The sequence below is a fragment of the Nyctereutes procyonoides genome, unplaced genomic scaffold (assembly GCF_905146905.1).
Source record: "Nyctereutes procyonoides isolate TBG_1078 unplaced genomic scaffold, NYPRO_anot_genome, whole genome shotgun sequence".
Lineage (NCBI taxonomy): Eukaryota > Metazoa > Chordata > Mammalia > Carnivora > Canidae > Nyctereutes > Nyctereutes procyonoides.
The window spans coordinates 103842486-103863710 of NW_026575125.1; the positions used below are offsets into that span (position 1 = coordinate 103842486).

Genomic DNA, 21225 nt, shown 5'->3' on the forward strand with positions numbered 1-21225 from the left:
TGAGAAAGATCAATAACATGCCCTGGTAGGGGAAGAAAAACTATGAAAAGGCATTTACCTGCATGAGGAGCCCATTCTAAGAATGGTCTTGGGGGACCTGTGTGCCCCTGACCTCAACCTTGGAAGCACTGCCTGACTGAAACTATGTGTCCTTCCCTAATATGGATAAAGCATTTCTGAAAACTGTTTCAATAGTATTCACCTTGGGGGGATTGTTTTGAATACTTTGTATGTCGTTTTGTAACATAATATCTTGCCTGATTGTAAAACTAGGGCACGCTCATTGTAGAAAAGTTGAGGGAAAGTATAAAGAAGATTTTTTTGAATGTCATCTCAAAATGCCATTTGTGAACTGTGGCATAGCTTTAGCCATCTATCTATCTACCTCCCCAGCATCTTTAATATAATATAAAAATATAAATACATATTATTATCAATATATTTATTATATTTATTACTATAAATTTTTTTACTATAAATGTTTTTATATAGATATAAATGCATAAAGAATGAGTGTGATATGCCTCAGTTCACAAATGATATCTACATATTATGTTGATTATATATAAAATATAATATATATAATGTATATTAATATATATAATATGAAATATATATTTGATATAAACCCAAGTGCCCCAGGAAGTATTTTTTAAAAGATTTATTTATGGGATGTCTTGGAGGCTCAGCAGTTGAGATTTGCTTTTGGCTCAGGGCGTGATTGTGGGTTCCCAGGATCGAGTCCTGCATTGGGCTCCCTGCATGGAGCCTGCTTCTCCCTTTGCTTGTGTCTCTGCCTCTCTCTCTCTCTCTCTCTCTCTCTCTCTCATGAATAAATAAAATCTTTTTAAAAAAGGCTTATTTATTTTAGAGAGAGAGAGTGTACATGTGTGAGTGGGGGGAGGGGCAGAAGGAAAGAGAGAGAGAATCTCAAGCAGACTCTCTTCTGAGTGAGCAGTCTGACATGGGGCTCCATCTCACCACTCAGAGATCATGACCTGAGCCAAAATCAAGAGGTGGATACTCAGGCGCCCCCTTAATAGGAAATCTTGTTCTTCAACCAATCAACCCCATGTATTGATCTTGTGGACTAGAAATGTCACATTATTACTTGGAGTTGACTCTAACAGAAATGGTGAGCTAGACAAAGTCCCACCCCCATCTGATGTGAGGCAGAATCATAAGTGACTCCCACAACCTCCACCCCCTGGTGTTACCTCATATATAATCTTCTCTCCTTGAGTGTGTGGATAAGACTTGTGACTTGCCTGTAGTCAAATGAATATGCAAAGGTGTGACGGATGTCCCTCACAGTTAAGTTACTTTATATAAGGCTCCATCTTAGTAGATGGGAGCAAGCGGTTTCCCTGGTGGCCCTGAAGAAGCAGACAGTCATGCTGTGAACACAGCCTATGGAGAGGTCCATGTGGCAGGGAACCGCAACTGCAGGTAGACATGATGGTGGCCCTCAGTCAAAGACAGCCACAAGGAAATGAATTCTGCCAGTCATCCTGACTGAACTTGGAAGCAGATTTTTTCCCCAGTCGAGTCTCCAGATGAAAACCCAATCTAGCCAATAACTTCAGTGCAGCCTTTGAGACTGAGCAGAGAATCCAGCTGTTCCATGTCCAGATCCCTAACTAGAGGCAACTGTGAGGTAAGAAATACACATGTATTTTGACTTGCTGACTCTGTGGTAATTTGTTACACAGTAATAGAAAATGGACATGCCCCAACCAGTCCTGCACTTTTAGCTCCCTGCCCCATGCTCTTCTGCAACCATATTTGCATCAGAATGGAAATGGAAGCTTCTAGTGCCTTTTTTTGTCTTGATCTCCCCATTAATTCCCACGGGATGTAACCCACCAGACTGGCCTGAAGTGCCACGTATATTTTTTTTTAAAGATTTTATTTATTTATTTATTTATTTATTTATTTATTTATTTATTTATGAGTGCGAGTGTATGAGCACATGAACAGGGAGAGGGGTAAGCAGACTCTCCACTAAGCAGGGAGCCCGATGTAGGACTTGATCCCAGGACCCCGACTTGATCCTAGGACCCGGGGACCATGACTTGAGCCAAAGGCAGATGATTAACCTACTGGGCCACCCAGGTGATCCTGCCTAAGCATATTATTATCATCGACTGAACTTTTGTGCACATTATTCCTCCCAACCAAGAATTCCTCCCTTCTGTCTCTGTGTCCTACTCATGAAACCTGAACTTCTAGATCACTAGACCATTGTTTTTCATATACTTTTTACTTGCATCACTTGTTTGTCCCTGGTTCAAATGCTGCCATGTGGCCTCCTTTGAAATCTTATTTTTCTGAAAATGTTACTGAATGTATATGTATGTATATGTATACATGTGCGTTTATATGTATATACACATATGTTACAGAGACATATGAAATTGTAAGCTCAAAGAGGTTCAAAGATTCCATGTTGTTTATAGCAGACTGCTGGGAATCATACCTCCAAAATTTTTTAAAGACTTTATTTATTTATTCATGAAAGACACACACACACAGAGGCAGAGATACAGGCAGAGGGAGGAGAAGCAGACTCCATACAAGGAGCCCGATGCGGAACTTGATCCCAGGGAATCCGGGATCACACCCCAAACCAAAGGCAAATGCTCAACCGCTGAGCCACCCAGGTATCCCCACACCTCCATATTTAAAAGTTGTGTTATATGAGGTAGTCAGCCAAGCCTGGTTGGCCCCCTCCCGAGCCTCTCTATGGAACCAGACCTGAGAATATCCCTCATTTTTTGCCCTCATTTCGGCATGCTGCACTTTCCCTTACTGAAAATTGAATATAGTATCATCTACCATAATTATTTCAAAGACTAAATAAAGAGAACATGGGTTCCTGGCACTTCATAGGTGTCCAAATAAACTTGAGCTGAATCAGAATCTACGTTGGCAAACCTCCCACGTGTAAAGGCTATGCAGATGCAACCATAGGGGAATTATCAGAGGCAGGCCAATACTTTAAAAAGCTCAATGAAACTGAAGAAGCTTGTGTATTCAAAAGGCCAGTTTAGGTACTGTGTTTAAGCTTTAGTTTTCTAAGTGGATATATGTGGAATGCAAGGCCACTGCCTTACAAATACTGATCAAGAGTGGGGAGGCATTGAAAGGAATGCGAGTAAGTCTTGCCAGGAAAGAAGTTTGCTGCCTCTGAAATGTTTTGGTCTTAGCCACTGGCAGGATTGATCGATTGCAGTTAGAGCGTTTTCTGTGCAGCCTGTCCAAGCATCTGCTTCTGTAGTGCTGCGCAACTGTTGCTCATATTCACTCTCCCTTTTGAATCATCTCTGAAGAGCAAGCAAAAATCCCTTCAAACAACCGTAAGTACCCTAACAGCTTTTAAGTCCTTTAAAAGCGGGTCCTTAACATTTCCCCTTACCCCCTGCCTGGGTTCAAACTTCAACTCCCAGGGTTCGCCCAAGTCCCTCCCCTTGCCCTGTCATCTAATGAATATGCAAATACCATATAATTGGCAGCCAATGGCGTGGGTTCTGGTCACATGGTGCCCCTGGTAGGTGAGCGGACCGAAGTTGTGTGTCGGTGAACAGAGACAGCTCTCAGTCTGGGGCGAGCGCTTGAGTGAGCGTGGACGGATGCTTGGGCAGTAGTACTGGCGGCGGCGGCGGCAGCGGCGGCGGCGGCGGCAGTAGTGGTGGCAGGGGAGGGGAAGAGGGAGGGCCCCGAGGGCTACACACGCTCACACTTTCAAGTTCCCTTGGAGGGAGAGGAGGTGGGGCTGCAGAAAGAGGAGGCCAGGAGCAGTTCCATCCGTCCCGTCCCGTCTCCCCCTTGCTCCCTGCACCTTGGCTCTGCGAGAGTTGAGGGTCCAGGTGGCAGTCCTCGGCAGTGAGGGCAAGAGGGTCAGGAGAGTGGGGAGCGGAGCCAGGGGTGCAGGGGAAGATGCCCATCCTGCTGTTCCTCATAGACACGTCCGCCTCTATGAACCAGCGCACTGACTTGGGCACCTCCTATCTGGACATTGCCAAAGGCGCTGTGGAGTTATTCTTGAAGGTAAAGGGAGGGGAGGGGAGATCTGGGGAGAGCTCCCGAGGGATGGGGGTGGTGATGGATCTAGGTGCTTCTGTAACGTCCGTATCGCCCCCTCCTCCCTCCTTCCCTTCGCGGCCCCCTCCGTCATCCCTCGTCTCGCAGCTGCGTGCCCGGGACCCGGCCAGCCGCGGAGACAGGTACATGCTGGTCACCTACGACGAACCCCCGTACTGCATCAAGGTAAAGGGGCCATCGAGGGCGTGGGCGGGCGGGAAGTGGGAGCCAGGCAGCAGGGGCTGCCGCCCCCTGCCCCCGCCTGAGGCGGTGCTGCGGCGCCTGGCGGGGCGCGCGGGCCAGGCGGGGGCGCGCGGGGGGCTGGCGGAGCGGCGGCGGCGCCCGGGGCCGGGACCCGGGGATGCGGGAGGGGTGGCCGCGGGGCAAACGGCGGGCGGGGGGGAACCGAGCCGGTGGCAGGCCGACCGCAGCGGCCTCGGAACATGGCGGACATTTTGCTTTTGTATGAGCCAGAGAGGGAGACTGAGGGCGCTGCTGAGATGGAAAGGAGGGAGGGAAGGGAGGGGAGGGGAAGGAGGGTCCGAGACCCGGAGGGAGGCCGCGGGGTGGGCCCACCCGGGCCCGCCCCTTCGGGGCGCACCGGGCGCAGTGGCGGCGGTGGCGGCGGTGGCGGTGGCGGTGGCGGCGGCGGCGGCGGCGGCGGCGGCGGCGGGGCCGGGCAGGCCGAGCGACTCCGCCCCGCGGTGCTGAGGGCTGGGCGCGCGGGCTCTCCAGGCGCAGGCTCCTCCTCCGGCCCTGCCTCCTCCCCTCCCCTCTTCTCCCCTCCCCCCTCGCCTCCCCCTCTTCCTCCCACTGCCCTCCCCTTCCTGCTGAGAGCGTGGCAGAGCCAGCTGCCGGCCCTCGGAGAGGGGACCGAGCCTGTGCACGTCTGTGGTCTCTACCCAACCCCGCCCGATGGCAGATCTGTCCGCGGAGCGAGCCTCCCCGCCCCCAGACCCGGAGAAACTTCTCATTTCTCCCCCGGGAATGGTCCGCTTGAGCCTGCTCCAGGCACCTCCGCTACTGTTAATGTTTCACTGCGTACTCCACCGAACCGCGACGGGCGGGGCGGGGACGTGCGGATCGAAACTCACATGGGGCCGAGCTTTTTAGGGACCTGGCCTACCTATTTACATCCTAAATTAGGTTGCTGTTAGCCACGTAGGGATTTGTCCCAGGAGAAGAAAGGAAGGAAGGGGGAAGATCCGACTGTGCGCCGCTGCAGTAGCCAAATTCGATGATTTGATCCACGGCATTCTGACCTATAGGCGAAAAGTAGGGAGGATTTAACCTCCGTGGGGTAGTTAATCTATGTTCCTAATGGTGAGGAGATAAAGAATTGCCTTGCCTGCAGTGGCCCGATAAATGAGAACGTGGACTATTAAATCAACCTGCATAACAGTCCTCTGCTTCCATGTTGAAATTTCAAAATTATATTACCATAATCCTTGACGGATTTTGCTTGACGCCTTCTTTTTCTCAGAATTATCATAATAGTGCTGGGGATCCGCAGTGTGGATGTGTTGTAATCCGTTTCAGCCGAGGGAAGTGTTTAAAAGAATGGAACCTATCAAACCAAATAGTTGGCCAGAGAGTATGTGCCTTCAGAAATAAAACCTTGGGTTAACAGTTCGACGAGTGGGTTCCCCTTCAGACTGTTCTGGTTTGGAGGCTTTATTTTCAGTTTTCGATTTATCTATTTTAAAAACTACAGTGAGCAGACAGCTTTCAAAAATGCCATAAGCTTTTAAAAAATGTCAGTTTCCCAAAAGGGTGTGACCATTTTTTTCCACATAGAAAAGCAGATGTTTGTACATTCAAAGACTGAAAGTCTACACCCTTTGAGTTACTAATACAGATAAGAACCCACCATTTGTACTGTGGCCATTGGAAATTCTCCTTAATTTGAAGTAGTAAAAAGGATAAGCCACAAAGCAGTGTGACTTTTGTTTTTCTTTATAACTTATTTAACATTTTTCTGAACTGCCAAGACTTGTCACTTAAAATTTTTTTTTAAGCTGGAAACATTTCATGGCAATGTTTACAGAATCTTTGGAAAGGAAAAACAAAGTCCCCCCCCACACACACCCCTAAAACCATCATGCCATCTTTTTACCTAGCAGCCTAACCATAGTTAGTATACATTTTACTTTGTGTTCTGACTTCCCCACCTATTTTGTCCCATGAATTATTCTGGGTTGCCACATAGTCTTCATACTTAAAATTTTTAGTGGCTGTGTAACTTATCCATGGTATTTTGGAGGCTCCAGATAGTTCTGGGAACAGAGGGGGAAAGTTGGATCTTGTACTCAGTGGAAATTTCATCTGTTAGCTCTTTTTATCCTGCCGTGTTATAGATCACATTTTTCCCCTTAAGAAAAAAAGCGTCCTTCCATGTTGAATTTGATCCTTGTTTTCTTCTGTAGGTCAGGTATGGGAAGGCACTTTGTGTAATGGTTTTAATTACCAATCATTAGTTGTCTCCTTGTTTAGTCTTGATGCTTTTCTAAGGTTCGCTCAGGTTTTTCGTTTTCATGCCACGTGATTAACTCCGTGTGCTAGAAAATGGTTCATGGTTAATGATCTTAATGATGTTCCTGTCATGTTGCTGTGGGTACCCGAATCACTAATGATAGGCATCTTTGGTAACAGTTTTTTTTTTTCTGAGTCTCCTCAGCCACTCTCTCCTGCCTTCCCTCCCCCCTCAGCATGTGGTAACTATTTCTTCTTTGGCTTTTAGGATCTAGGCATTTGGGAAGGCCTGAAATTTTAGAACATCTGGTGAATTTTTCTTAAAATTTAGTTGAGTCTTTCATTAGCTAATAACTAGGAGCCACAAAGGTCTGTTTTCTGTCACATGGATTATCAAGAAATTCTTTCTTTGATTGTCAGCTGGCATCTAGTTCCCACTCAAAACTTCACTCTTCATTAAGAGCCCGGTTCCCTTCAGCCAAGTGATGTTACATATAGGGCTTTATCCGTAGCTTATTTTTTTTTAAAAAGATTGTATTTATTGATTGATGAGAGGCACAGAGAGAGATGCAGAGACATAGGCAGAGGGACAAGCAGGCTCCCTGTGGCGAGCCCTATGTGGGACTCGATCCTAGGCCCCAGGATCACGCCTGGAACCAAAGGCAGATGCTCAACCACTGAGCCACTGAGGCATCCCCGTAGCTTATTTTTCTGCAGAATACTGTGTACTGTTATTTCTCATTCGTTCTACAGTTGGAGGGCCATTGTTTATCTCTTCTCAAGATAACTGCTTATTTCTCAGGTCTTGGTTATATCCAGCTCCAGACACTGCAGAACATGCTTTTTCCCCCTACTACAAGATTCAGTTTTTTTCTTTCTAGAAGATTCCTACTAAAACATTCAGTTCTATTGGTGGTTTAACAGGCAGGAGTTGTGCATTTGGTTGGAAGGTTTTTTTCCTAATAGGCGTGAAACTATTCCCAGTATATCCACTTACAGGCTCTGACAGTAAATCTTGTGAAAAGTTAGTGACTGAAATTTCTCTCTAATGTATACTGTTGAGTACATGAATATAGTGTTTCACCTAGGACTTAGTAACTTACTGCGCATCCCCTAGGAATGGCTATGTGCTCTTTTAAAATTAGTCATACCTGTTACTTTCAGTCTGCTTGGCAGAGAAGGAATGAGGTTTGATTTGGGGACCATATAAAAAGCCTATGGAATGCAAGCATTTTGTGTTACATCTGTTTCAAGCGTTGCTTGGTAGACAAGTTTTATACACAGTGTCACAAGTGTTAACACTACTTTTATAAAATGGTATCTTTAGTGTACAGAAGGAGGATGAAACCATGTTTAATATTTGAGAATTTCTAGTGTAACCACATAAGAGTGATACAGGATTTTTACAAAGTGGGGCTTGGTTTGCACACTAGTTCTCAATAGTTTTGGCTGAGGTTCTGCTGTCTTTCTGTTTTGTTTTGCTATGAATCATAATTTCCTTTTATTCAGTGAATAGCTGAAGTAAGCTTGTCGCTACTACTAGTTCTGAGCACATTGAGGGCTCCAAGAAGAAAGGGAGCTGTGAGATTGGGGTCTAGAATAAATATTCAAAATAGTTTGATGTTTGAAGCTACTATCTTAAAATTTCTTTATTTCTTATTGAAGGAAATGCTTTTTTAACAGAAAACTGAGTCACTTTTCTAGAAATAGCTGAAACACATGTATAAATAGTGGGCAGAAGTGGTTTTTTTTCTTTTTGCATAAATAGGAAGAGAAGTTTCAAAGACATATCCCAAGTCTGTAATTTAAAAACATTGAGCATTTGAAAAAGTGAAAATTTCCCTTGAGTGTTACTTTTTCACATCCTGTAGCTAGTTTTGTTTACTGGTGTCTGCATGCCCTTGTCGACATGTGTCAGCAAAGGCGGCATTTTGGCTGACAGATTTAGGAAGTAAACTAATGCTTTTTAAATGATCTGTGTTCCGAACATGCATTGGTATTTTAACTAAGGCATCACTTTTTCATATTGCCCCCCTTCAGTATATGGTATGGGCTTTATTTGGACAAAAGAATGACTTTCTTATAGGGGAGCCTTTCACTGTGGTTGGAAGCTAAGGAAGTGCTTTAGTGTGTACCAGTAGCAAGGCCTGTGAGAGCAGCCTGACACAAGAAGGTGCACTTGCATATCAAAATGCCACAAAGGGGGTGCATTGACTTCTATGATGAAGTGCCTCTCCCATCCTTGCTTACTTTTCACCTTTCATTGGCCATTGGAAGCATGCGATCATACTTATTTTGAAATAAGAAAAGGGGAGAGGACCCATGCACAAATTTAAAGGCAACCTACTGAATGGAGAGAACATATTTGCAAATCATATATCCAACATTAGATATCCAACGTCTATAAAGAACTCATCCAACTCAAGATGAAAAAAAAACAATCTGACTTGAAAATGGGGAGAGGATCTGAATTGACATTTCTCCAAAGAAGACATCCAGATGGCCAACAGGTTCACAAAAAGATGCTCAACATCTTTCAGCATCAGGGAAATGCAAATCCAAACCACAATGAGGTATCACCTCATGTGTGTTAATGATTATTATCAAAAAGGCAAGGGATAGCAAGTATTGGCAGGGATGTGGAGAAAAGGGAACCTTGTGCACTGTTGGTGGGAATGGAAATTGGTGCAGCCACTATGGAAAACAGTATGGAGGTAGGTGCCTCAAAAATTAAAAATAGAAGTACCCTACAATCTGCTTCTGAGTATTTATCTGAATACAGTAAAAACACTGACTCAAAAAGATACCTGCACCCCTAGGCTCCTAGATTTATTGCAGCATTACTTACAATAGCTAACATATGGAAACAATGTAAGTGTTCATTGATGGATGGATGGATAAAGAGATGGTGATACATGTATTATTCTGCCATGCAAAAGAAGGAAATCTTGCCATTTGCAAAACATAGATTATGCTAGGTAAAATAAGTCAGGCAGAGAAAGACAAATACCATATGATCTCACTTATTTTTTAGATCTTTTTTAAATATCACCTGGTTTTCTAAGAATATTTATTTATTTATTTATTTATTTATTTATTTATTTATTTATTTATTTTTTCATGAGAGACATAGAGAGAGAGGCAGAGACATAGGCAGAGGGAGAAGCAGGCTCCCTGCAGGAAGCCTGGTGTGGGACTCGATCCCAAGACCCCAGGATCACAACCTGAGCCAAAGGCAGACGCTCAACCACTGAAACACCCAGGTGCCCCTATATGATCTCATTTGTATGTGGAGGCAAAACAAAAAACAAGCTCATAGATACAGAAAATAGATCAGTGGTTGGCAGAGGCAGGGGTTGGGAGATGGGCAAAATGGGTGAAGGGGTCAAAAGGTACAGACTTCCAGTTATAAAATAAATAAGTCATGGGGATGTTATGTGTGGTATGGCAATTATAGTTCATAATACTGTATTGCATATTTAAAAGTTGCTAAAAGAGTACTCTTAAAAGTTCTCATCATAAGAAAAAAAGAAAATTTTGTACTGTGTATGCTGATGAGTTTAAGCAGAATTATTGTGGTGATCATTTTGCAGTATATACAAATATGAAATCAACGTGTTGTATACCTGAAACTAATATAAGGATACATCAGTTATGCATACATAAATACAGACTTTTGTCCAACCTATGAATTAAATATAGTTTATTGGAAAGAATTTTATGTTCCTTTTTTAAAAAAGATTTTATTTATTTGAGCGAAAGAGAAAGAACAAGCACGAGGTAGTTGGCAGGCAGAGGGAGAGGGAGAAGCAGACTCCCCACTGAGCAGGGAGCCCTAGGAGGGGCTTGATCCCAGGACCTTGAGATCGTGACCTGAGCCAAAAGCAGACACTTAACTGACTGAGCCACCCAGGCACTCCTGGAAAGCATTCCTGAGTGAGGTACTCTGAGTGGTAGCACTTTTCCTTTATACAAGGAATTAGAGGGCAGCCCGGGTGGCTCAGCGGTTTAGCGCCGCCTGCAGCCCAGGGTGTGATCCTGGAGACCCAGGATCGAGTCCCACGTCGGGCTCCCTGCATGGAGCCTGCTTCTCCCTCTGCCTATGTCTCTGCCTCTGTCTCTCTCCTCTCTGTGTATTCTCATGAATAAATAAATAAAATATTAAAAAAAAAGGAATTAGAACTTCAGTGAAACCTTATCCAGAAAACTCATCACTTGAGTCTATGCCGCTCTATCTGTACTTTTGTTGGTGGTTTTGTTTTGCAGTGAATAAAATATTTCTTGTTAAAAATAAAAAGCCAGTAAAATTTTTGGTAGAAGCCTAGATCCCTGGGTTGGGGAGTAAGTGCCCTCTGCAGACTAGCTACGAGCTGGCAGATGATGGCAGAGTCCCATCAGTTCCCTATTGCCAACCTCTCCTCTCTCCATTCATTCTTACCTGCACCCCCCCTTTTTCCAACCTTCATCATTCTTCACCCCGACCTGTGTTGTAGCAGCCACTCAGCTGATGTCCCTACTTCTTGTCTTACTCCCCACTGATGCCTCCCCCTCATTGCCACTAATTGTTCATCCTCAAAATAAAACAAGTAGAGTAATTCCCCTACTAAAATCCTTCAGTGGCTCCCTGGTACATTTCAGAGTAGAATCTAGAATCCAGAGACCTCCAAGGCCTCCATGATCTAGCTCACCTTCCCAGTTGTGCCTTTCCACTCTTCCACTCTTCTTCTGGACCCTGGGCTCCAGCCAGGGCGATGAGAAAGTCTGCTATCTTCTCTGTACTCACTATGCGTCTTGTTTCCTCTGCCTGGGACACGCACTTGGCTGACCTGACATGCCTCAGCTCTCTATTCTATAGTCTCCAAAGTCATCCTGCCCTTCTGCCCAAGCTCTACTCCAAATGGTATAACCCCTCCTACTGTGATCCGCCAGCACTGCCCGGACCTTAACTATAAAAGTTAGCAAGCTGTATGGTGGTTCTCAGTGCTCATATTGGCCTTCCTAACATGAGGTCTTTACAGGCTCCTATTTAAACTTATATTTGTACCCTGAGCACCCGAGAGAGTGCCTAGATTTTAGCAGGTACTCAGTCAATGGAAGGAGTAGATTTCAAGCAGTAGGTAAGTGTGAAAGTTACCCAGTCCCAGCTCCCATTTCTGCTACTCTTACTTCAAAGGGTGATCAGTATTAACGAATGGTGTAATGGGTTTAATGTTGATTATAGCTAGTATTTTCACTTAGGGTCAGGTTTATGATCCAGCAGGGCTGTATCTTTTATAAGGCCAATGTATGTGCCTCCCCTTTCTTTTGTTCGTTGCAGTGTGAGTTACATACCCAGGTACATCAATCTTAATGACCCGATGCAGTTTTTAACATGTTTCTACATTCACGTAAGCACTGCCCCAGGCCAAGCTACAGACTATTTCCATCACCCCAGAAAATGCTTCTTGCTTCTTCCTGAAATCTGTTCCTCCCCTGCGGGTAACTGCTGGTTTAACTTTTATCAGCTCCACGCTGATACAATCATGATGGTGTTTCCAGAATAGAAATCCAACGGTGGGTGGCTACTCATAGCACTCATAGTAGGGGTCTGCAATCTAGGCCTGAGAGACCTGGCCCAGGGGGACACCAGAAGGGTAAAAGTCATGGTCCTCGTCATTGAGGGTCTGGAGAATGGTCACTTGGAAAAAAAGGTGACTGGAGCATATGGATTAAGACGTGGGATACACCAAAGACAGTGAGTGGACTCTTAACCGACAGATTGGAGGTGAGGCAGGGGGTGGGGTGGCATGGGCAAGTTACAGTGAAAATTCAGTTTATCCAGTCAGGGTTGTAACTAGCTGCGATTGGATCACAAAAGGGCTTTGAGACCTCCACACTAGAGTGTGTACATTTTCTCTGGGATGAAGAGTTGCAAGGCAGATTTGAAGAGGAATGGGGCTAGGCTTGTGGTCTGTGCACTTGTTCAGTTATTATTCCCAGGAGCATAGGATGAGGAAGGTCGGGGCAGAGGGATGAAGGGAAAGATGGGAGGGGACCTGAGAGATGTGGTTGGAAATGGCCTTGCCTTGCATGAGTGCTGACCGCCTGAGAGCTCCTGGTTTTGGGGTTGGGATTGGGGTGGGGCACCTGGCAGAGGGGTGGGGCCCACAGGAGGAGAGGGCAGATATGTCCTCCTCAGGTTGCCTGTGTTTCAGGAAGGTCATTAGAACTGCTTCCAAGACGGGGCTCGTAGGTTCACAGGGAGCTCAAACATGGAAGCAGTTGCACATTTCAAGCAGAGATGTGCCTTCCAGAGAAGGGCAGGACCCTCCATGTGGGTGACCCTCTGTAGGACAGGTCTGAAGACAGACCTTGGCTTTTAAGTCTTTCAATGAAAAACTCTTTGTAAACATGGTCTCTGGGTCCCTTTTGCCAAGGGCATAAATGAGAGATCCAGGCAGTCCCTTTGTGTGAATATTAGAAGCTTGGAACACACCATCTCCTGGATACAATGTTCTAAATCATGATGAGGTTCCCAGACCTTCCTTCCCAGGAAAGGCTTTTTAACCCTTAATGCCACTTAACCAGAGAACTATTGTGTTTGTCATTGTTTCTACGGGGGAAACGGATTTGGGTTTCCAGGTGATTTGGTCAAAACACATCCTTCCCCTCTTCTTCCTCACAACTCCTGGTGGCTAGTGATGGGGGGGTGGAGACCCTCTAAGGGCTCCAGTAAGATTGATGAAAGGCTGAGATGGCAGTGAGGTAGGTAGAGATCTTCAAATATACCATTCTTGTGTATTTTAATTAATTAATTAATTAATTGGAGAGAGAGGAGGGAGGGGCAGAGGGAGGTAGGGAAAGAGAGAGAGAGAGAGAGAATGAATCTTAAGCAGGCTCATTGTACAGCACGTAGCTGACATGGAGATTCATCTCAAGACCCTGAGATCAGGACCTGAGTGGAAATCAAGAGTTGGATGCTTAACTGACTGAGCCACCAGGGTGCTCTACCATTCATGTTTTAGATTGGCTACATTTACACCATTCAGTACAGTACCCACTGGGCACATGTGGTGATTGAGCCCATGAAAGGTGGCTGGTCTGAATTAAGATGATAAGTATACATTAAACACTTGATTTTGAAGACTCAGTACAAAAATATATAAAATATCTCATTAACAATTTTTGGAATGATTACAAGTTTAAGCAATTGTGTTTCTTATATACTGAGTTAAACAAAATATACTATCAGTTTCACCTAGGTCTATTTTTTAAAATATGTCTACTTAATATAAAAAGACATATGTGGCTTGCACTAGATTTCTGTTAGACAGCAGTGTTAGTCTTTTTTTTGTATATTTTTTATTGGTGTTCGATTTGCCAACATATAGTATAACACCCAGTGCTCATCCCATCAAGTGCCCACTCAGTGCCCGTCACCCAGTCACCCCATCCCCCTGCTTACCTCCCCTTCCACTACCCCTTGTTCATTTCCCAGAGTGAGGAGTCTCTCAAGTTCTGTCACCCTCTCTGATTTTTCCCACTCATTTTCTCTTCTTTCCCCTATGATCTCTTTCACTATTTTTTATATTCCCCATATGAATGAAACCATGTGATGATTGTCCTTCTCCGATTGACTTATTTCACTCAGCATAATACCCTCCAGTTCCATCCATGTTGAAGCAAATGGTGGGTATTCGTCGTTTCTGATGGCTGAGTAATATTCCATTGTATACATAAACCACATCTTCTTTATCCATTCATCTTTCAATGGACACTGAGGCTCCCTCCACAGTTTGGCTATTGTGGACATTGCTGCTATAAACATTGGGGTCCAGGTGTCCTGCCGTTTCACTGCATTGGTATCTTTGGGGAGAAATCCTCAGCAGTGCAATTGCTGGGTCATAGGGTAGCTCTATTTTTAACTCTTTGAGAAACCTCCACACAGTTTTCCAGAGTGGCTATGCCCAGTTCACATTCCCACCAACAGTGCAAGAGGGTTCCCCTTTATCCACATCCTCTCCAACATTTGTTGTTTCCTGTCTTGCTAATTTTCCCCATTCTCACTGGTGTGAGGTGGTATCTCATTGTGGTTTTGATTTGTATTTCCCTGATGGCAAGTGATGCGGAGCATTTTCTCATATACTTGTTGGCCATGTGTATGTCTTCTTTGATGAAATTTCTGTTCATGTCTTTTGCCCATTTCATGATTGGATTGTTTGTTTCTTTGCTGTTGAGTTGAATAAGTTCTTTATAGATCTTGGAAACTAGCCCTTTATCTGATACGTCATTTGCAAATATCTTCTCCCATTCTGGTCTTTTAGTTTTGTTGACTGTTTCTTTTGCAGTGCAGAAGCTTTTGATCTTGATTAGGTCTCAATAGTTCATTTTTGCTTTTGTTTCCCTTGCCTTCATAGATGTATCTTGCAAGAAGTTGCTGTGGCCAAGTTCAAAAAGGGTGTTGCCTCTGTTCTCCTCTAGGATTTTGATGGAAGTTTATATTCTTTCTTAAGATATTTATGATGTTCCTATCCTAGAAATTATTTGCTAAGGAGGTTCTTTTCTCTTGAAGTTCTGTTTAAAATTAACACCATAATGGACTCATTTGTGCATGAAAGGTTTTCATACAGTTGAGAATTGATGGGTTGATAACCTTTGGCCCCGGGGCAAAATATGAAAGCATCCCATTCTTGTTTGTATTGAAAGCCAGTGGCTTTTGGATGCAGTTGGTGATCCAACTGGTTGGGTTAGAAGTATTTTCCTAGGCTAAATACAATAGAATATATGTGTGAACTCCTAATGCAACTACAGGAATCAGAATTCTGTTTGTGATATGTGCTTAACAGTGGCACTGAATGTTGCATGCTTTTAGTGTTACTAGAAATATGTGACATAGCCCTGATTCAATTTATAGAACTTCTTGGCCCAAAAATCCTTAGGAACAGCATTCATCAAGAAAAGTAGGATAAAGGATAAATTCTCTAGCTTGGCATAGTATAAAACCCAATAAACAAAGGGGGGTTTGTATCTCTGCTTTTATTGAAGGCGTTCTCAATGTTCTGTAGAGGAGCCCTTGTCTTATATTGTGGGGTGTCATCAATAGCATTAAAAGGAAGGGGGAGAGCTCCCATGACTATTTCTCTAACCTCGGTCCTCCTAATGGGGGTTACGGAAGTGACCACGTTATTTTATTTATTTTTTTTACTGTAATGACTCCCATTTAAGGAAGAAACAGTAACGTTTCATCCTGAGTCTGGACAAAAGTGCAGATGTGCTGCTGAATGTCATGTATTTTATAGCCCTAGTTTTGGGTCCTCCTGAAACCCACCTCGTTACTGAAGGTGTTATCTGGCTTTTACAGATATGATTGGCCTTGTAACTACTTTCTTGTAATAGTGAACAATAATAATACAGTAGCTTTCTAATAATAGCAGCTGATGTTTATTGAGTAATGCCTATGTATAGGGCAACATGACAATGAATATAAAGCACTTCTTTCATTTATCTTCCCAACCACCCTAACTCAGGGAAACCAGGGCCCAGGCAGGTTACTTATAACACAGCCAAATAGTAACCCAGGTCTGTCTCTCACTGGTATTTTCTCATTATGATATACGTCCTGGAGCCATGGTTTTTAGACAGAATTATCATGCTATTATTTATAGTTCTTGATATAGCAGTGCCTGGTATTAGAGCAAGCACTCAGTGAATGAAAATTATTACTGCCACGTTACTAGCTTTATTTTTTAAACTCATTCTAGGTGAATAGCACGGTGCATTAATTTGTGAAATGGTTTGGCTTTTGATGTTCTGCAGTTCGGCCCTTACCCTAGTACCCATGTGTGTGCAGGTGGTAGAGATGGAGATAGTATGTATATGTCGGGGGCGGAGCTTGAGGGCCTGTCCTCCTGGCTGAGTCCACCCTATAGGAGGAGTGGTAGGCTTGTAAAAGCAACAGGGTAGTCTTTGGCCATCTAGTGGCTTCCACAATCTGATTTGCCACTTTCCCTTTATGAATCTCCTGATACATGTTTTTCTTGTAAGGAAAAAGAAGACATTCAAGATACGCCACGGTAACCATTTCATCTCTTCCCATCCATCACCTGTGGGGATGCAGAGTGGTTTTGTAAAAGGCTTGAAGGTGCCAGAACCACCTTTGCAGTATTTTAGGCATCAGCCTGTGCTTTGCCTCATGGTACCTTCTTCATTCCCTCCCCATCACCCTCTCTTTCCCCGGGCCCCCGACCCCTGCCATAGCCAGATGGCTCGTGGCTGCTTAGTTAGGTTGGGAAAGATGGATTTCAGAGAAGGAATGGAAGTGCTCCCCCAGTCAGCCACTGGGGTCTTAACTAGAGAAAAGGTGTATGAACACTTTTGTGCTGATGTGCCAGAGGTTGGGAGGAAAAGTGGAGTGCTGTTTCTGAAACCATGTTCACCTGATTATACTAGTCGTTAATGGCAGGTGCTCTTTCATTATCTATATTGTGCCCTGTAGGTTGAATAGTTCAGTAAACTTAGTACCGAGAGCCAAACTCTGGACTTGAATGCTAACGAACAGAAGACTTTGAAAGCATTTATGTTTGTGCAACTAAGGAATGGTACTAGCGAGAAAAGTAAATATGATTTCTCAAGGTCTCAGGATTCACTCTGTAGCTACTTGAGCCAATGTACTAATGTTTACTCTCCTTGCCATTGACTATATTTGGAACTGTTACTACTCCTTCCTTCCAGAAACTGATCACCTCCTCTGTATTCTTTCTCTGTCTTCCCAATCTGCTCCCTTGGTGAATGCATCCGACCTCATTCATGGTTTCCTATAGTCCTTCCACACTGAGGCTTCTACATCTTCAGCATCTTACCCAGCTGACTCCAGGACATCTCCATTTGACTGTCTATCCTGCCATCAGCTCACAGTAGGCATGTCAAGAAGACCCTGTGACCCTAAACCTATCCGCTCTTCCATGTTATCCAGCTTTAAGCCACCCAGTGCTGAAAGCCAGGCATTATTCAGGTTTCACCTGTTCCTTCTATTTCTTCTAATACCTGCCCATCCATCATTTCTTTGAAATGTCTCTCACGTATGTTCCTTCATCTCAATTTTGGCTGCTGTCACTTGAGGCTGGGTCCTGAACTTTTGTGCTTTGACCACTGTAACAACCTTCGACTTGGTCTCCCTAAGTGCTTCCCAAATTCCTACTCTGCCCACACGGACTGATAACTCTCTAAAAAAGCTGGTTTCATCATATCGACCCCCTTTCCCCGCCCAAGCCTCCAAAGACTCCTCAGGCCTGTGGATGCCATCCCGAGCCCTCTAGGATCTGCTCTATGCATGAGTAGAAAACTTGACCCCCATCATCTCCCCACAGGAGCCCCATGCTTCAGCCAGACCTGTCTCTTACACCACCTGATTTGGTCTCCCCATTCCTGATGCCGGCCCTTAGAGCATCAGTTAACTGAAGTAAGAGGGAGATCCAGAGCCCAGAGAACTGGGGGCTGGGGGGCAGATGGGGAGAATAGAAAGTGAACTGGCAGCATTTCAGTAAGGGTGTGACTTGAGGGGGAGGATGTGACAGAAGGTGCTTTATTATAATGATGAGAAGATGCAGAAGGAAGGGGGAGAAAGGTGGAGTATGACCTTTGGAGGCTTATTAGCGTGAACTAGACCAACATGTTGTGATTTAAATCAGCCTGCAGTTGCCTGGAGGCGCGGCAGTGTAATCAAGAGTTCTATCTTTTTGCATTTGTCTGTGCCCAAGGGGGCCTGCATAACTAGACAGGAGACAACAGAATTCCGGGGAGAATATCTAGGCTTTAATACAGCCATGGCATTGGAAAGTGTATGTGGGGGTAGTGGGGAGGTCCCTCCTGGTTTATTTCTTGTAGGAGAAAGCTGAAGATGGGCGGGGCAAAGCTCCCCCTCTTTCTTAAAAGCTCACATGTGCTTTGACTCTATAACCTCCACCTCATAGGGATGGCTCTGAGCTGCACGTTAGAAGTCTGGTGAAATCTAGGTCCTGTTACAAAAATCAGTTTCTAAAAAGTGGTCATGATACATCCTGTCTGGTAGGTCACCCGCCCACTGTCATGTACCTGTGGCAAGGGGTGTCACTTTAGCACGCAGCCACAATCTGCCACTGACTAGATAGATACATGACCCTGAGCAAGTCACTTTCCTTTTATGAGGTTAATTTTCTTATCTGTAAAAATGAAGGGATTAGACTAGATTATTCCCACTGTTCTTTCCAAAAAAGGACAGGAGAGAACTGTATAACCGAAAGATAGGAAAGGGGAGTAGTTGCATGGAATTCAGGGTGATTTCAAAATTGTTTGAAATTTTATAAAACATAGAAAACATGGTTCCTGTCCATGCCTACTGTGCTCTTCTGCACACTTACTCAGTGAATGTCACTCCATTTTAGTGGTAAATGTCACTCAATCTTACTGATGTCATTTTTGTCTGCTAACAGCTCAATGATTCCTGGCAATGGTGACCTCTGAAGAGTGTGGAACTGGGAGTTTTGGGGAGATATTGACTGACCTTGTATTTCTGTTGGGATTTTCAACAATGAATGTTTATTTGTATAATGTAAAAAAAAAAACTGCTCATAAAATTGAGAAAAAACTTTTTAAAAAGTCTGAGGGCATCTAGATGGTTCACTTGGTTGAGCATCTGACTCTTGATTTCAGCTCATGTCATGATCCTGGGGTCCTGGGATCCAGCCTTGCTTCAGGCTCCCTGCTCAGTGGGGAGCCTGCTTCTCTCTCCCTCTGCCACCACCCTCACCATTCTCTCCTTCTCTCTCTCTACCTCTCTCTCTCTCAAATAAATAGATTATCTTTAAACAAATCAGTCTGGGAGGGATCCCTGGGTGGCGCAGCGGTTTGGCACCTGCCTTTGGCCCACAGCGCGATCCTGGAGACCCAGGATTGAGTCCCACATCGGGCTCCCGGTGCATGGAGCCTGCTTCTCCCTCTGCCTGTGTCTCTGCCTCTCTCTCTCTCTCTGTGTGACTATCATAAATAAATAAAAATTTTAAAAAAAATCAGTCTGGGGGAAAGAGATGCTATGCAATCTTAGGAAAGTCACGAGTGGCCATTCTAGGGTATCCTCTGTTCAATTTTTTCTGCAGTGTTTGGGTGGCTTAGCCTTACTTCTGTCCTTGTGTCTTTCCAAGGTCACCTTTGTTAATTTTTTTTTTCGTTTTTTTATTATTTTTATTTTTTAAATTTATTTATGAGAGAGAGAGAGAGAGAGAGAGAGGCAGAGAGGCAGAGACACAGGCAGAGGGAGAAGCAGGCTCCATGCACCGGGAGCCCGACGTGGGATTCGATCCCGGGTCTCCAGGATCGTGCCCTGGGCCAAAGGCAGGCGCCAAACCGCTGCGCCACCCAGGGATCCCACCTTTGTTAATTTTTATTCTCTGTATGTGTTCATAAAAATTTCTCCTATCAGAACCCAAAGTCTCAACAGTTGAACATGTGATCTGCCCAGCGGCTTTTTTTTTTCCTGACAGTAGGTCAATAGCTACAGTTGAAATGGTCTGAGAGTGAGAGAGGTAACATTTTACACTATATCTGACTGAGTTTGGCCAATTCTTTGCTTCTCTAGGGTATTTTTCCTTTAGTAACAGTGCAATTGACTCTCAGAGAGAAAATTTTCTAAAGTTTTGGTTCTACACATTAGCATCCTCTGGTGAAGATAAAATTTCTTTTGACCTTACCATGCTTTCAAGTGAGAGGTGTGCTACTTCATAATTTCATCCTGATTCCCTGGGGTAAGAATTGAAAACTCATACATTCATTTTGCAGATATTTTAGACTAATCTTTAGGATTATTTATCCACTAAACCACCCCCCCCCCATTCTAGGAATTCTAAAGAGACTGGTGATACAAAATCACGAACTTTGTGTCAGTAGAATCAAACTGTGAATCATTTCCTTGCCCAGTTTACTTAAAAATAGGCACTCATGGTGGCACCTGGGTGGCTCAGGCGGTTAAGTGTTTGACTTCCGCTCAGGTTATGATCTCAGGGTCCTGGGATCAAGCCCTGTGTTGGGCTCTGTGCTCAGCAGGGAGTCTACTTCTCCTTCTCCCTCTGCCCTTCACTGTGCTCATGCTCTCTCTGCCTCTGTCTCTCTCAAATAGATAAATAAAATCTTAAAAAAAAAATAGACGCTCATGAGGGCCTTTAGCCATCTGCTGGAAAAACAATCCTGTGGTCCACAGACTGTCAAATACATTTCAGCAATGCACTAGGGGGTCAATTTCTTAGGCATTTTTTTTTAACAAGTAGAAGACTCAAGTAAGCTGGAATTATTTGGTGTGATCTTGACTCGTAGTATTTCCTGAAGTATGTGGATAGAAATTAGTTGATGGACCAAAACAGAGAATGGCAGTATCCAGAGTTCTCAGGGAGAGGACTGATTGAATCAAATAAAATGGACTTTGAGCATCTTAGCAATTTCAGGACACTAGGTGCCCATGGGAGCAGTAACTCGGACAACAAGAAATTCATGAGAACTGGATATTCTTAAAACCAGTAATTTTTGTAAGAAAAAGTGATATTATTAATCCCAAATGATAGGCAACCTTGTTACACCTGAAAGTGTATCAGAACCTCGAGTCACCAAAAAGTGAAACCAGTCCAAATCACTAGAGTTTTATGGGGGAAGAAATGTGTCAGGGTGAGA

At 44.3% G+C, this 21225-nt stretch overlaps 1 protein-coding gene across 8 annotated transcripts in view; it reads left to right on the forward strand.

The window, feature by feature from the left end:
• Positions 1–3527: 3527 nt before the first annotated feature.
• The window catches only part of LOC129517701 (integrator complex subunit 6-like), a 56051-nt gene continuing 38353 nt past the window's right edge, over positions 3528–21225 (forward strand). For 3 of the 8 annotated variants that reach the window (XM_055337678.1, XM_055337677.1, XM_055337679.1), the window contains exons 1-2: positions 3687–4050; positions 4192–4269. In XM_055337678.1, coding sequence (XP_055193653.1) covers positions 3940–4050; positions 4192–4269 — 189 coding nt within the window. In that variant the 5' untranslated portion in view covers positions 3687–3939. Of the gene's footprint in view, positions 3551–3576; positions 3619–3683; positions 4051–4191; positions 4270–21225 lie in introns of those variants that run through there. The other 5 variants (XR_008666084.1, XR_008666085.1, XM_055337676.1 and 2 more) reach the window with 4 other exon arrangements.